The following is a 15561-nucleotide window of genomic DNA, read 5'->3' on the forward strand; positions in this document are numbered from 1 at the left end:
TGATAATAAAAAATATTTAACTAAAAATATTGAAAAATGTAAAGAATATTTAACTAGCATAATTGAGAAGCTTATATATTTTAAATAATTTGAATTAATATTAGAACTAAAATTTATATTTAATGACTAAATAATATAATTATACTCATTCACATGGGAAAATAGGTACATTTCAATAAAAGATAATATTTTTTTAATAGTTCTCAATATATATTGCAAAATATCATTAGTAATTAGCATTGTAAGTTTTTATTAATAAAAAAATATTTAATGAACAACTTGACACCCAAAAATGATATAAGATATTTTAAATTTTAAATAAGAAACAATAAGCATAATTGTACTTACAATAACTACCATTTTCAAATTCTTTGTAACATTATTTAGTTTTTAGTTTTTAAAATTTTTTGTTACATTATTTAGTTTTTATTACTTTTAATTATTTTAAAAGATAATGCTTTAACAACAAAATGAATCAAATTTTTTTGAGTTAGCACATTCTATTATTATTATTAATTTGACTAATGCTAAAGTGAAGTGTGGTGTGACATATCTTTTATAATAATTATATTAATTGCACAATTAATAGAAAAAGTTAGAATTTTAAATTTTCATTGATTTTGTATTTTAAAAATTGAATTTCTCCATTACTATTTAGTTAGATCTAATAAGATTTTAATTAAATACTATTATGGTTTTTCAAAAAATAAAATAAAAATATTCAAACTTTATAAAGAATTTAAATTCTCAAATTCTTAAATGATAAAGTACATGTAGTGTCACATTATTTTTATGATATTTTCAATCATAATAAAGAATTTAGATTCTGAAATTCTTGAAATGATAAAGTAAATGTAGTGTCACACCATCTTTTATGATATTTTCATTCATTAATTGCACAATTAATGCTTTAATTTTTTCTTCATTTTTTTGTTTCAAAAATTAATTATCTCCCTTATTAGTGAGGGCCAATAAGATTTTAGTTAAATAGCTTTTTCCCATTTCAAAAAAAAATCAAAATATTCAAACTTAATAAAAAACTTACAACTATTCAAACTTAATAAAAAACTTACAACTGGAAAAAATATTTGAACCTTATTGGGTGGAACAACTATATCATAGAAGGCAACAAAAATGAAAAAATCTCTTCAAAAAATATCTTCAGAGGCATTGAAAGAGATACGATGGAAGTGAAGTTCTTCGTAGCCCATTTAAGCGACTGAACCATGATGTTAAGACCGGAACACATCAATACAAAGACATCATGCCCAACACTTATTATTCTCCTTTAACTTTAGATGTCCTTTAACTTTAGATGTCCATACCCTCACATCCAGTCGACCTGATTATTCTTCTCTGAACTCTAATCTTAGAATACTTACTTTCCCTCCTCTTAAGAAATCCACATGCATTCATCGACGGACTCAAACTAAGTCCCAATCTTCCTTCGTATTCTGCTTCTGCCCTTTTCATACACGCGTAACGAGTTTTAAAGAAGCTTTTAGGGTGCAAACTGAAAACAATGCTAACAGGAAGTTCCTTAACCATCTTGGGAAGCATCGAGGCTTACTTTAAAATGAAGGTTGTCAAGATTCTGAAGGGAGACCCACAAACCCATTTTCCTGGGCAAGGAACTCGCACAAAGGTAAAGTTGCATACACATGAATGTATAACTGTGCACGCATATGGATGTGGACATCGACTGCTAGTGCAGCTTGTGAACATGTTTGTGTATTTACTGAATTCACTGTAAGAAACCAAACTCTAGTTGTTGCATCTCATACTTTTGGATCCGTCACAAAGAAATTGTAGCCTTCAAATATTCATACTCGCATAGAAAGAATTAAATTTGCTTAGATGCATTAGAAGAGAGCAATATGAACGAATAATGAATGTGTTTTAGTAGATAAGTCTATTCCATTCATAATTCATGTATTATGGAGAACTAGTGGAGTCATGATAATATAAAATATAATAATAGCATTTGGGTGCTTGATAGGGATATTTTAATTGAGTTTTGAGGAGTTGAGTGCCAACATTTTATGAGGACTATCGAGAGAAATGAAAACAGATAGCTTTAATGTTCTTTATATCATGTTGTTCTGTATGATAAATGCAGGTATTTACTCGTTTGGAAGATTGTTTATATTTGCATACAGTTCTAAATAAGATTTCTTCGAGTTTCGTGTGGTAGTCTTGATTTAGTATTTTGTGTACAAGTTATGATTTCCGATGTCTGTTACAACTTACAGGTTCATTTACTCCCGGGTGTCTTTGGATGTGTTCATCTGCGATTCCATTTTTTTAATTGGGTGCTGGGGATTGAGTTTGAGCATATTCATTGAGTCTTGAATTGGGTTAATTGTACTTACTGGGTTATAAGTTTTGAGAAAATGGTAGATAAGGTGAGAACATTTATAGGTGGAAGAGTTCATGGCTTGACTGTCGCAAAGAATGTGGCAATCAGAGATGGTACTTTCCCTGGTGCTAGACTCACTACGTTACATAGAGAAGCACTGGGATTGTCTAATAAAAAACAGAGGAATTGGTCTTTGTGGAAAGCACAAACACGGTACAGGGTGCAGATCACTGCTAGTTCTGCTGACCAGGAAGACCTTAAAGACAGACCAAGTAATGAAGATGGGTTTTATTTGGGCCTATGGAAGAGTAAAATGGAAAATCAGAATTCTTCCCCTTCATCTCCAGAACCCTTTGGAGATAAAAACTATGAAGTTGAAGATCCAGAGGCGTTAGAGAGAAAAAGCAAGCACTTTGAGAAAATACAGCAAGTTCCTGCCGAGGAAAGAGACCGTGCCCAGAGAATTCAGGTGATTGATAGGGCAGCTGCAGCTATTGCAGCAGCTAGAGCTCTGATAGCAGAAAACCCTCGTCAAGGACATTCCAGTTCCATTGTCCCTTCTTCTGCAAAGATTTCTCCAAATGCTGGTGAAGGCTTCTTGTCGGAAAAAGCAGATGGCGTTGCAGGTCTGGGAGAAGGTAATCACTCTTTAGCCCGTATGTGGAAGCTAATGGAGCTTTGGCCCGTCTTTCTTCATTTTCTCCAATTTATATTTTGAGGACATTCATGTCAATTACAAAAATCAAGGATGACATTACTAGCCAGTTATTAGGATTTGAACAGGTTTATTGGAATTGGTAAAAATGAAATCAGCAAGTCGAAGTTCTGCAAATTATAACCTGCATCTTAGATACATTTAGGTTCAAGCATGAATTTATGCTGGTTTATTTGTTATTCTCTGTCTGTATTCTGGGAATCAACTCCTGGTAAGCAATTGAAATATTAAACCATCTCCAGCTTTACTTCTAGAATTTTCATCATTTTTTAAGATACCCTTCATGGTGTATAAGAATATGGAGATTACTCTTATACGAGTTTACGTACAAGAAAATACATTATCTGGTTTAATCTTTAGGTAAAATAACCTCAATTGTAATGAATTTACGAGCTTCAAAGTGTTGTTTATCTATCTGGTAGTGCTCATGATTATTGATAAATAGAAAGATAAGTCCTATTTTTAGTACAAGCCTTAGCAGTGAAAAATGTTACTTTCCATTTCCTCTAGATGTCCCAGTCTGGGCCATTTAGTCAGATGAAGAGATTCTGGTCCATTGCTGGTTGTGTTATTTGTAGTTGTGACAATAGAGTAATTTCAAGATTACTGATTTTAGAAGCTTGTAGTTGTTTTTTTGCTTCTCAAGATTTAAACATTCTATAGTTTATTGTGTGAATGTATCAAGTTATCTACATATCTTTTCTTTTCCTTCATGTTGCATAATTTCTCCATACCTTCACTGCTTGTTCATTGATAACATCTATATGTAAGCACACTGAAAGTAACACAAGAATTGGAGATGAATATAAAAAATGAACGAAATTATTTTACTTGCCAAAGTCTCTATATTGGGTGGAACAACTATCATTTCCTTGCATCCAAGGCATTTAGGTTTTTCCTGAAAGATACCTAAGTTTTCTAAAATTAGATAGAAGGAAATCTTGTATTTTCTTTTTACAATGTTCAAAAGAAACTGATATGACGATTATTATGATTCCCACATTTTCTGCATATTTCTCATATTTATCAAGTTGTCCCTCAGTTTCAGTTAATTATTTCAAATAAGTTCAAAGGTATGCCTGGATAACTATATGTTATATGGTTTCTATTTGTCTATCATATTTTTTAGGTTTTACCTAAAACTTTGTTTCCTCTAGGTTTGGAATTTGCGAAGTTACCGGATTCTCTTGCCCTGTGCCTAGATGCAGAAGCGGATGTGGAGTCGGATGCATGGGGAAGCTCACAAGGAGCATTAGCTCCCTGCGGATGCACGTGGATGTGCATCCAAGTGCATCCACAGAGAGCTGTAACACTCCCTGTGAGATTCCCTTAGATTTTCCAGCCCAAATCACAGAAACTTGGTCTTTGGAATACTGATGTCGTCTATTGACCATCACATACAATAGCATTGCTGACCTATTTTTAATCTCTGACTTATCTATTATTGCCAATACACAAATGACCTTTTTTTAATTTGATTATAGGCAATGATATTTATCTGCAAAGATTATCACATCATATTAATAGTCGTATTTTGTCCATTTTATATTCCAGTGGTACTTTAATATTATTGCTGTATTGATTTTCTGAGTGATATATTAATGAAATCCTTCACTATCATTGCTTGGTGAATTTAACATCGGTGTATGTCTCCAATTATTTGATCACTAAAACCAATACTTCTTATGACTCTTCATAAAATAGATCTGTACGCATATAAATCATTATGGATCTCGTTACTTTGAATCCTTCCTCAGCAAATCATTCTTATGCTGTCTAATGTAGATTTTCCTTAGCAAATCATTCTTATGCCGTCTAACATAGATTTGGCATTTAGTATATATCTTGATCAAATATCAATGAAGTATCATACTATCAAATAATTTAATTCTATATATTTCTTGCATATGTTTGATATATATATCTATATATATATATATAGAGAGAGAGAGACAGAGAGAGAGATGCATTTAATTTGGTAACTTAGGGGGGAGAAGGGGGGGATTCACCGTACCTGCATCTAAATTGGTAATGTAGACTTATTGATAAATTCTCATTCCCGTGCTTGACAATAGACTGAGTCACTGATGACAGTACATCATATCTTTGAGTACCATTTGTTCCAATCTTTTTTGTGTGTGTGATTTAGTTGATGAACTTTGTAAGTCTTTGTAAATCAGATTGCTTTTGGGTGTAAATTTTCACAAGGAAAGTAGAACAAATTTTATGGTTGTGACATGCTAAATGCATATGCCAATATTTTTCATATACTTCATATTTTGACCAGAAAAGAAGACTCCAGGTTTTGCATCTTCTTTACCTACATCAGAAATTCACAGCAATACACCAGGTCCAGATTTTTGGTCCTGGGCTCCACCATCTGTTAAGGAGGGAGAAAATATGCCATCTCTGTCTTTACAACCAAAAGAATCTTCAAATTCACATGAGAAGCCTGTTGCAGAAGTTCTTGAGAGAGAAAGATCTTTGGCAGCATTTAATATACCTTTTGAGAGTACAGTACATGCAGAAACTACAAAAACTCCAGAGGTGCCTTTGGATTTCCAAAACAGGGCAGTGCCTTCTCTTCCACCTCTTCAATCACTTGTGGAAATCACAGATGTTAGCAGTTCTGATATCTCCACTGACTCAACTAGTACTAGAAAAGAAGGCGTTTCTGAGCTGACGTTTGATTCAACAATTCCACAACATGCATCTGAAATAGCTTCAATTTTGGATCAAGATCGTGAGAAGTCTACAAATGCAACAAATGGCATCAATCCTGATGGATCAAGGTGGTGGAAAGAGACAGGTGTAGAGCACCGGACAAATGGGGTAACTTGCAGCTGGACTGTGACAAGGGGAGTGAGTGCTAATGGAGAAACAGAGTGGGAAGAGAAGTTCTGGGAGGCATGTGATGATTTTGATTATAAGGAGCTTGGTTCTGAAAAATCAGGTCGAGATGCTGCTGGCAATGTCTGGCGTGAATTTTGGAAAGAAGCAATGTGGCAGGTTAGCCATGCTGAATTTACATTTCTCTCTGTTTTTAGATTATATTTCACTGCCTCAAGTTAATGACTTAACATACCTAAATTACATTAGATTCCTTTAGTGACAACCAACTATGAAGAAAGGAATTCATATTGGCTTTTCATTTTGATGATTTTGATTTAGACAATTGTGTGAGACAGATGTCCCTTTCACTTGGATTATTATGAGTAATATGATTGGCCAGGAAAGCCACACTGTGGACTTCATTGCTTTTGGTACTGGAAAGTCATGCCAACTCATTGAATGAAGATACTTCCTTTTTGAAATTGGTGTAAACCTTTTCTTATTGGATTGTGTCAGCCCCCAATTTGGACCAGTGTACTAAGACTTGTTGGAAGCCTGGAAAGTCTAGCGAGCCACCCATTTTCCATTGCCTGGTCAGTTCATTCCCAATTTGAAAGTCATGCAGACTCTCTGAATTTCCATAGATTTCCTTATAGGTGAACTCGTCTTCTCCAATTACATTAAAAAAAGCCATCGTCACTAAGGTTATCATATCTTAATCCCTCGTATGTTTCCTATATCGTAAAATGTCTCAGAAATCAATATGGAGAAGTCTACAATTTTTAGAAGACTTGAAATGATTTTCTGTTGCTTCTCTATACATCTGCTATAAGCACGCCTTATAAATTAGAAAACTCTCTATAGAGATTTTTTTCAGATATGTCATATAAACTACACTGGTTTTTCTTAAAATGCTGATAAATGGTTCAAAAGTGCTTAAAGAACTAAACTATTGCAGTAGTAGACATGTAATATTCTAGAATTTTTACATAAAAACTGAGAAGTATTTTTGGTAGTAGAAAATTTCCCTATTAAATTCCAAAGGGTTAAGAGTATGAAGAGAAGCAACAATAAACTTTAAGATGTGTACATGCATTGAAGTTTTCCCAATTGATTCAAAGAACAGCAATCTCATAGGAACCCCCATACCCTGTTTTACCAAACAATGGTTTTCTGTTCTTCATCTGGTGGCCATCTTTGCAAGATTATGGTTTGAAAGCTTTTTCTTTATCATGATGATTATCAAATATTAATATGATTAAGCTAAGCTTTTATTGACATTTATTTCAATACTTCAAATTCTCAAAATATAATATAATTTATATTTGGAGCATTTTAGTATTTGACATTCTATAAAGTTGCATATTCAGGGTATGGTTTCTATTTTCTAAATGTTTTGTACATAATTTTTTCCATCTCTCAGTATCTATCTCCAAACATTTTTGGAAAAAGTGTACTGGTACCTATTCCTATCTGCTGTACCAGTACTAATCTATTTTTCCTGAAAACTATGAAACTTAAAAAACAGAGAACAAAACAAGTAACGGTAAAAATGACCTCCCACCTGATCTAAAATACATTTGACATAAATGCAAGTGATTTTGGAGCAGAATGCAAAGAAGAATAGAAAATTGTTGTCAGTGGGCTTGGAACAGGTCCCAGATGGGTATGAATATGTGTTCCTGTTGATGTCAGTTTTTGTACCACTACATAACATATTAGCAATTGAGTATCTGACACGGAGTATCAAACACACAATTCCTCTCTTGAAAAGTTAATACTCATAGGACATGAGAATAATTCCAATGTTTCTTACACCTGTGGATACTAACTCAGTATATCGATGTGATTTGTTGGTAATCACGTAGGCGGCCTTATGCTGTTTGTTTGAGGACAGTTTGGACTTTGATGGAATGATGGAGATGGTGATTCGGTGTAAGTGCTAGATGATGTTGGTGGAGAAGGTGATGGTGATGGAGAATGAGTGTGCTTTGATTCTTGACTTACTTCTCTAACTTTCTTTTCTAAACTTCGACTACTCAACTACTTGCTATTCTACTCCTACTCCTATGAATGGAAGGGTTAGCAAATGGACGAGGATCGAATCTAATGAAAATTAACCTGCAGCTCCACCTCCATAGATGTAATGATTCAAAGGAAAATAAACTAGTTTACTACACAAGGCTTCCCAACAAGCCGCTAGGATGCTAGTGGTCTAGTATTGATCCCTATCAAACATCTGCTAATGCTACCATGCAACTATTCATCTACTTTACTCCTACTTAACAACTTGAAATGCAACCAACTTTAACAACTTGAAAAGAAATTTCACTCTAACTATTTGGAAGTAGAAACCATGCAATAATACCAAAGGCTCTTAATCACCGTACAAGTCACAACTATGAGAAAGAAATAGCGAATTTTGGCATTATCTTTGCAACAATTTTCTCCAACCATTACAAATGAGAGCAAATGGCCTTATATAGAGGCCAAAATGTACAACCAATGGTAGAGATAAAGAGGCAAAATCGACGATCCAGATTGAATCCTACAAACTCTAATTAGGGTTGCCACCCCATCAGCCAATGAGAAGACGCCACCTCATCAATGGACCAATGAAAAAAGTGAAAAAGTGGCAACCAATGAGAAGACGCCAAAATGGTGGCCAATTAGAATTAGACACTTGTCCTATCCTAGAAGAAAGAGAAATTGCCACTTGGGCTTACATCAAATGATTTTCTAATATAAATCTCCCTTTTTCTTTCATTCTTTTATCTAAGGCAATGAACTTAGCTAGCCTTTCGTTGACTTCTTCCATGGGAGGACAAGGTGTATGCTTTATCTTGAGCTCAGCTGATTTTATCATGTTGCTTGCTACTTGTAGTGTCTTCTCATGGTCCTTCTCATACTCTTTTGCAAATCCAATAAAGGCATTGAGGGAGGAAAGGGTGCCCAAATGTTTCTTCTTGATATCAATCTTTTTTAACTCATCCAATTTGGATCCAAGTCTTGTCTCATCAATGTCCTCTTCTCTGATGTCTTCAAAATCAAGCGCCACCCCAATGTCGCTCATCATGGTTGAAATTGAAGTGTTGACGTTTAGGCTGTGCTGTGCAACTGCCTTCTGTATCTCCTCAAGTGTTCTCAATCTAGTAGTCAAGGCAACAAACCAAGAATCAACCTTACTCAATCCTCTTTCATCAACCAACTTGGCCCTTTCCAAATATGCCTCTGGAAGCCCGATGAACGCCTGTAGCGTGGGAATAGCCAAATCCTTGACTGGAAGGAAATCCTTTTACTCTTCTTCAAATATTTTGAATTTGTTTCTAACAGTCACTAATGACTGGAATGTCGAGATGAAGGAAGGCAAGAAATTTTGCCCATCTTGGATTGTATCATGGATCCAATCCCTGACTTCATGTAGCTGAGCTGATATTTCTTCTAGGTTGCTCCCACTGTCTTGAGGAAGGGCTGCCTGGTGCAACTGTTGGATAGGCTGGCAATCTCTCTAATATTTGTTCTCGGCCTCCAACTTTACGATCCTTTCATTTGGCTTCCTCAACCTTTCTCTGATTGAAGCTATACCCTCCTAGATCTCCTCACATTCCATATCATCTGTGTTTCTTCCCAAATTGTGTTCCACTATCTCATATTCTTGGGCCGCAATTTCATCCATTGCCTTGATGATTGTTGGTATAGCAATCTGAACCTTTCGGTGACTATCATTGTCGCTCCTGATTACCTTTGCCACCATCTTTGCCATTTGTTTCTGGTTCTCACTATCAGCCTTTTCTATTAATCCTTGGATGTCTTTAACTGTTTGGGCAGTTACTACCTCGCCTCTTGGCATAAGCATTTGCCTCAACTATAGTGGTGCGGTGCATCTCCCCAAATTTGGATTTGGTTCGACTAACAAAGCATCACCAACGCCCTTGGGCGCCTGACTCATTTCCTCAATATCAATTGGTCCATCTTCTCCACTAGTAACTGCCATGTCATCTCCTTGTTGGTTTTCTGAGAGAGGAGAGTAATCGGTGCTATCGCTGTAACCACTTGACTCTGAATTAGAGCTCACCTCTACCGCGGCCCTTTTATCACTTGAATTAACCTCTTGGCTTCTAGCCTCAACTATGCTTTCCCTTGACAGTGCCGTATGCTGTCTCTTGGCTGGAGGTTTCGAATGTTCTTTGCTCTTCTCAACCTCCCAAGCCCTTTTCTTACTTCTAACTGTTTCCTGTTGCCGGCTGCTTCCTTCACCCTTGTGTCCGACTGATTCTGTTGGACCTTCTTTTTGCTTCATCTTCTCATAAGTAAGGGGAATCCTTTGACTTTGCAACTTCCTTAACTTTCCATTATACCACGACTCGGTATGCAAATCGACTACTCTTGTAACTGCCTCCAAGGAAGGATCTTGATGATCATCCCAATCTACTGGATTCAATTCTGTTCCTTCTACTGTATCATAATCTCCTCTCAACACATTTCCATCATCTTCCAATTGATTGGGAATATCAAGGCCTCTCCATTTGATATCTCTCATCATGTTCACCGACAATCTTGAGAAAGCTAGCTTTCTTACATGAAAGTCATTCTTGGCATTGGCCCAAAAGTCCTCTATAGTGGGAACATGTTTAAACGCATTTCCATGAGATACCTTGATAAGACCATTAGGATCGAATCCTTGCCTTGCTCTTACCATCCTAGATGATACCATTCCAATTCCTTCTCCACAGCTGCAAAGGCGGCCCAATTGGGGCAACTATCATTGTCAATTTTGAATGAGAAGGTAATCCGTGTCTTACCTTCGTTTCTCATTATTCAGTCATAGTGCTCAAGTTGCCTAGCCAATTCTATCAAAACTACCTTGTTGGGTGGGTATCTTGGAAGCCTCTTGGAACAAACTGTGCTTCCTGCTACTCTAATGTATGTGAATTGCAGAAATTGGATAAACCAACTCCCATATTTCTTTACTTTTGCTTCTACTTCCAATGAAAGTCTCTTAGTAGGTGTCCCTTGTAATACCCTTACTGTCTTCATGGCAAAGGTGTCACAAAACATTTTGTAATTTTTGTTGTTGTGCAAATGAAGCTGTGGATAGCATTCATGCACCAAATATTGTCATGGCCCATTGCTAACTTCTCCTAAGGCCTTAAGTCTCGGACTCTTATACGATCTAGCAATTAGGTAAAACAGATAGGATCCCATGTAGAATTGCTTTTGGTTTTGTATGGTTCTAAGTTGCAATTCTAGGTTCTTGCCTATGATCCTAACCCAATCAAATCTTCTTTTTCCCTTTTCAATTTTATCAATAAAGAAGTACATCCAGTTTTCGAATTGCATACCTTGAGCTAGGCCAATGATCCAGCTGAGAAGCACACTGAGATCTCCAAATTTTGATTTGAAGTCTGCCATTGTGAGCTTTGATGACTTGGTTATGCCTTTCTTTCCCTCGTGTAGCCAATCCTACTTGATGTGTGAAATAGACATCCTAGTTATTCTGGAATGATTTGGCTAGGTAATCCATCATCACCACTGTCATGCTCTTGTACTGGGGAATGTTAAATGCTTCTTCGATTGCCTATCCGCCAATGTTGGCCAACACCTTCTTCCCTTCATAAAAAATGATGGATTTACTAATTAGATCAAACGTGGATGCACATTTCATAACCAATTCTGGACAAGGCAATGTAGGAGGAAAAACTATTGCGTGTACAATTCCACTTCTGTATATCTTCTTTGCCAAGGGGGATTGTCCTTCCTTTAGTTTGTCCTTTACTTGTAGCATATTTACTGTTCCGACATTGGTATCGGTTATTTGCCTCATTTTTTAGAAGAAAGTTGTTTTGGGCATCATATCCTCTTTGTCTTTTTTAGTGTTTGTTCTCTTAGGGTTCTTGCTTGCACTAACATCCATTATCCTAAACACTTATTTCTGCCCCTTCGTTCTAAGTGATATGGACTACCCTTATCGATCTCCAACCTTCTTTCTATCGATGGATTCTATACTTATTTGTGCCTCGCCAAATGCCCTATCACTACACTTATCAATCTCCAATTTTCTTCTTAGGGCTTCTTCTTAGGGGTGGGACTACCACTTATTCCTGCTTCGCCTTTGCCTTAGGATAGACTACACTTATATCTCCCTCTCCAATACCTAGGGTGGTCTAGCTTATTTCTGCCTCTTCGAATGTCCTATCATGGATTTTACACTTATCAATCTCCAAACTTCAACCTATGATGGGATGATGAAGTGGTGGATGATGAATGCAAGAAGAACCACGGGAGACAATATCTAGAAAAGAACGAAAGAGAGAAATTAGCGTAAGGACCCCTTTCAACTCTAAATGATTTGAAGTTACCTTTACCAATAGCTGGGTCTTCTTTTGGAATTTAGGATCAAACCTTAAGAATTTCAATTCCCTTGCAAATTTCGATGCCCTAGCTAGAAAAATCAGAATTTAGTGCTCTCGGAATTGTCCACCATTTGCCCAAAAAATCAGACCTTTGATCACAATAACCTCCTCCAAATAAAATCGCCCAAATTAGGGCAGAAATCGCAACTCCTTAGCGAAAATCAAAATTTACAAAAAATCGCCTAGCAAAGAGAAGTTTCAGATCTGCCCTAGAGAAGCCACCATGCATGAGAATTTTGCTCTAGGAAAATCACCAAAATGAAGGTTCTTAAATATGATGGATCTTGCTGCCTTTGGATACTGAAAATTGCCAAGAAAAGGTGCAGATCTGCCTTCTAAAAATGGCCAAACATGGGGAAGCAGCTCCAAACTACCTTTAAAATACTGCCAACACAATGCCAATCTACCCTAGGTTAAAAAAAATCGCCCAAAAGGATCCCAATCTGCCTTATTAAAAAAATTGCACAAAGAAAGAAAATCCGCCCTTAGCAAAAATTGCCCAAGCACCAAAGAGGAGTGAGGATGAAGAAATAAGGGGGAAGAGTTTCCTCTTATACCTTACTTGCTCATCCTCCCTTTCTAGCTGGCCGACTGGGACCCTGGGAGCAAAAAAATTATTAATTAGAACACAAAACTGACCCTCAATTAAATGTTTAGCCAAAAATTAACTTTGCCAAGATGAAATTTACTTTTTTTAAATTGCCAATTAGACCAAAATTACAAAAAGAAAGTAAATAATGCCTTGGAGATGCTAAATGTTTCCATTTAATGATGATTTAGTAATTAATATGTCATTAAAATCAGATTTTGGCTAGCTAAAAACCATTTTTTCAATATTAAATTACCAATTTCATTGAAGGCTTAAAAATTTTCAAAGCAAATTTAATCCATTTAATGCCAATTTTTGCAATTCAATTCAAATTGATTCCGCTAAGCAATTTTTGTTTTTTGACAAAAATAAATCATCTCTAGAGTCTAAAATCGATTCTGCAATTTGATCTCATCATCAAATTAATTTTTTTTTCTCACCAAAGAAATTCAAGATTTTCCAAAAACTTAAATCTAACAAAATTTCATTTTTTGAAAATTATTCAAATTTACACAATCATATCCAAATTTTCAAAAGAAATCATCTAAGTACAAAATCTACAATTTTATCCTGCCAAGTGTGGTTCTTTGAAATTTGTTTAGCCTAAGGATGAAATTGGTCGTTTTGAAAAATCAAGCTTAAAACTGGGTGAAAATAAATCTAACCCTCTCCCCTTTGGCCCTGAAGGCGTCCAAGACTCAAAATTTTTAAAAAAATCAAATTTTTTTGGACAACTCAAAAATTTGCCAAGGCGATTAAAAAAGGAGGGCCCCCAAAGGTTTGGGGTGATGGTGTGAGAACCTCACAACAGTTCCAAAAACCTTGGGAGAGTCTACTTGTAGATCAGTGTCCAAGCACGTTAAAGACAAGTAAATCCCCATCCTTCTTAAGTTTAATTGGGGCGTAAGTATGTTAACATTCAAAAGTATTATGAACTCAATTTAATTCAACGAATAGTGATGTATTTTAATAATTGGAAATGGGCAGCTTCCTAGTAGGGAATATTACATAGACTAAGCGAATTGCCATTCCCATGTGAAATCACAACAGTTCCAAAAACCTTGGGAGAGTCTACTTGTAGATCAGTGTCCAAGCACGTTAAAGACAAGTAAATCCCCATCCTTCTTAAGTTTAATTGGGGCGTAAGTATGTTAACATTCAAAAGTATTATGAACTCAATTTAATTCAACGAATAGTGATGTATTTTAATAATTGGAAATGGGCAGCTTCCTAGTAGGGAATATTACATAGACTAAGCGAATTGCCATTCCCATGTGAAATCAAAACCTTAGTTAGAATTTCTAGGGAATCCTGTGAAGTCCTAGATGGGGACATTACAAAATAGTATCAGAGGTTTGGTCTTGCCATCCTGCAGGGTAAAAGATGAGACAAGGAATCATTGTAGTTAGTAAGAAGGATTTGAACAATGCATGTATACTTAGTGTATGCTCCATGTCTTCCTATATTTATGTGTATACTTTGTGTATGCTTCTGGTCTTTAGGTATTCATGTGTATATTTTGTATTCTCAAGTTTATGCTCCATGTGTGGTCCATCGAGAATAAGAGAATAACTAGAACCCAAAGATAGGAATTTATTAGCAAGGTTGGTCAATTCCAAATCAGTTTTGATGCCATTACAAAGATGGCATTGATCTTTTTATCTAGAAGATGAGAGTTAGCTTGTCTTAAAAATTGCAAGCCTTGCAAATTCTCAATGCTTTGGTTATTATCAGATTTGCATAGCAAAAGCTACTTCTAGTGAAAGGTTTGTATAAATTGGCATTGCTTGTGGACAAACAATTCTGGGGAAGGGCAGACTGTGATGTCCCCTTTCTAAAATAGGATTTAATCATAAACAAAAATAATATGAAGAAATATAAAAATAAAAATAATACATAAAAAATTTATTATAATTTTATTTAAAATTTAATTAAGTTCAAGGAATGGTCAAAAGGCCTGAAATGAAAGACATGATCCTTATACTAGAGAAATAAAAGGGAGAATATAATTCATTTGGAAAGGGGGAAGGAGTAATGGAAGAAGATTGGAATGGGAATAATTAATGAAGGTTGTGACTGTTTCAAAAGGTACTAGTTATGAAAGGTTGCAACTCCCTCACCATGAAGATATAATCATAGTAAGCACTGTTCTGAGATATAAGACAGTTCTAATCTGTGTAAAGGGTGCATAGGAATAAAAGAAGGATTCATGCAAGAAGTAGCTTCCAAAGGGGCAGCAATCGAGGAGGGCGGTGACCCTTTCAAAGGGTGGTAATTGTGAAAGGGTGTGACCATTGAAAGGGCAAACATGGCTAAGAGAAGTGACTCTTTCTCACATAAGATATAAAGGAGGGAGATATCTGAGGTAGAGACCGGAAAGGAATATATATATATCGTAGGAAATAAATTATATTACAATGCTGGCAAGCATCATTTTACAACAAAATTTTCTGTAATGTATATATGAATCAATTCTGATCTACAGAATATTATATCTGAATGATATCAAGAATGAGGGGGCCAATATATGGTCTAGGATCTATGCTATAACATTTATATCAGTTAATAATAGTGGGAATCAGAATTATAAATATCAGCTATTTCATAATAGAGGAGATATTATTACACTTTTAACCCATTCCTTAATCACATG

At 35.5% G+C, this 15561-nt stretch overlaps 1 protein-coding gene across 3 annotated transcripts in view; it reads left to right on the top strand.

The window, feature by feature from the left end:
* Positions 1 to 1145: 1145 nt before the first annotated feature.
* The window catches only part of LOC149546614 (protein LIKE EARLY STARVATION, chloroplastic), a 46309-nt gene continuing 31893 nt past the window's right edge, over positions 1146 to 15561 (top strand). The window contains exons 1-4 of one of the 3 annotated variants that reach the window (XM_089791303.1): positions 1214 to 1645; positions 2000 to 2119; positions 2253 to 2997; positions 5362 to 6083. In XM_089791303.1, coding sequence (XP_089647429.1) covers positions 2394 to 2997; positions 5362 to 6083 — 1326 coding nt within the window. In that variant the 5' untranslated portion in view covers positions 1214 to 1645; positions 2000 to 2119; positions 2253 to 2393. Of the gene's footprint in view, positions 1750 to 1999; positions 2120 to 2252; positions 2998 to 5361; positions 6084 to 15561 lie in introns of all 3 variants that reach the window. The other 2 variants (XM_089791304.1, XM_089791305.1) reach the window with 2 other exon arrangements.

Source organism: Cupressus sempervirens, chromosome 7 (genome assembly GCF_028749045.1).
Source record: "Cupressus sempervirens isolate cs-2001-9-10 chromosome 7, ASM2874904v1, whole genome shotgun sequence".
Classification (NCBI taxonomy): domain Eukaryota; kingdom Viridiplantae; phylum Streptophyta; class Pinopsida; order Cupressales; family Cupressaceae; genus Cupressus; species Cupressus sempervirens.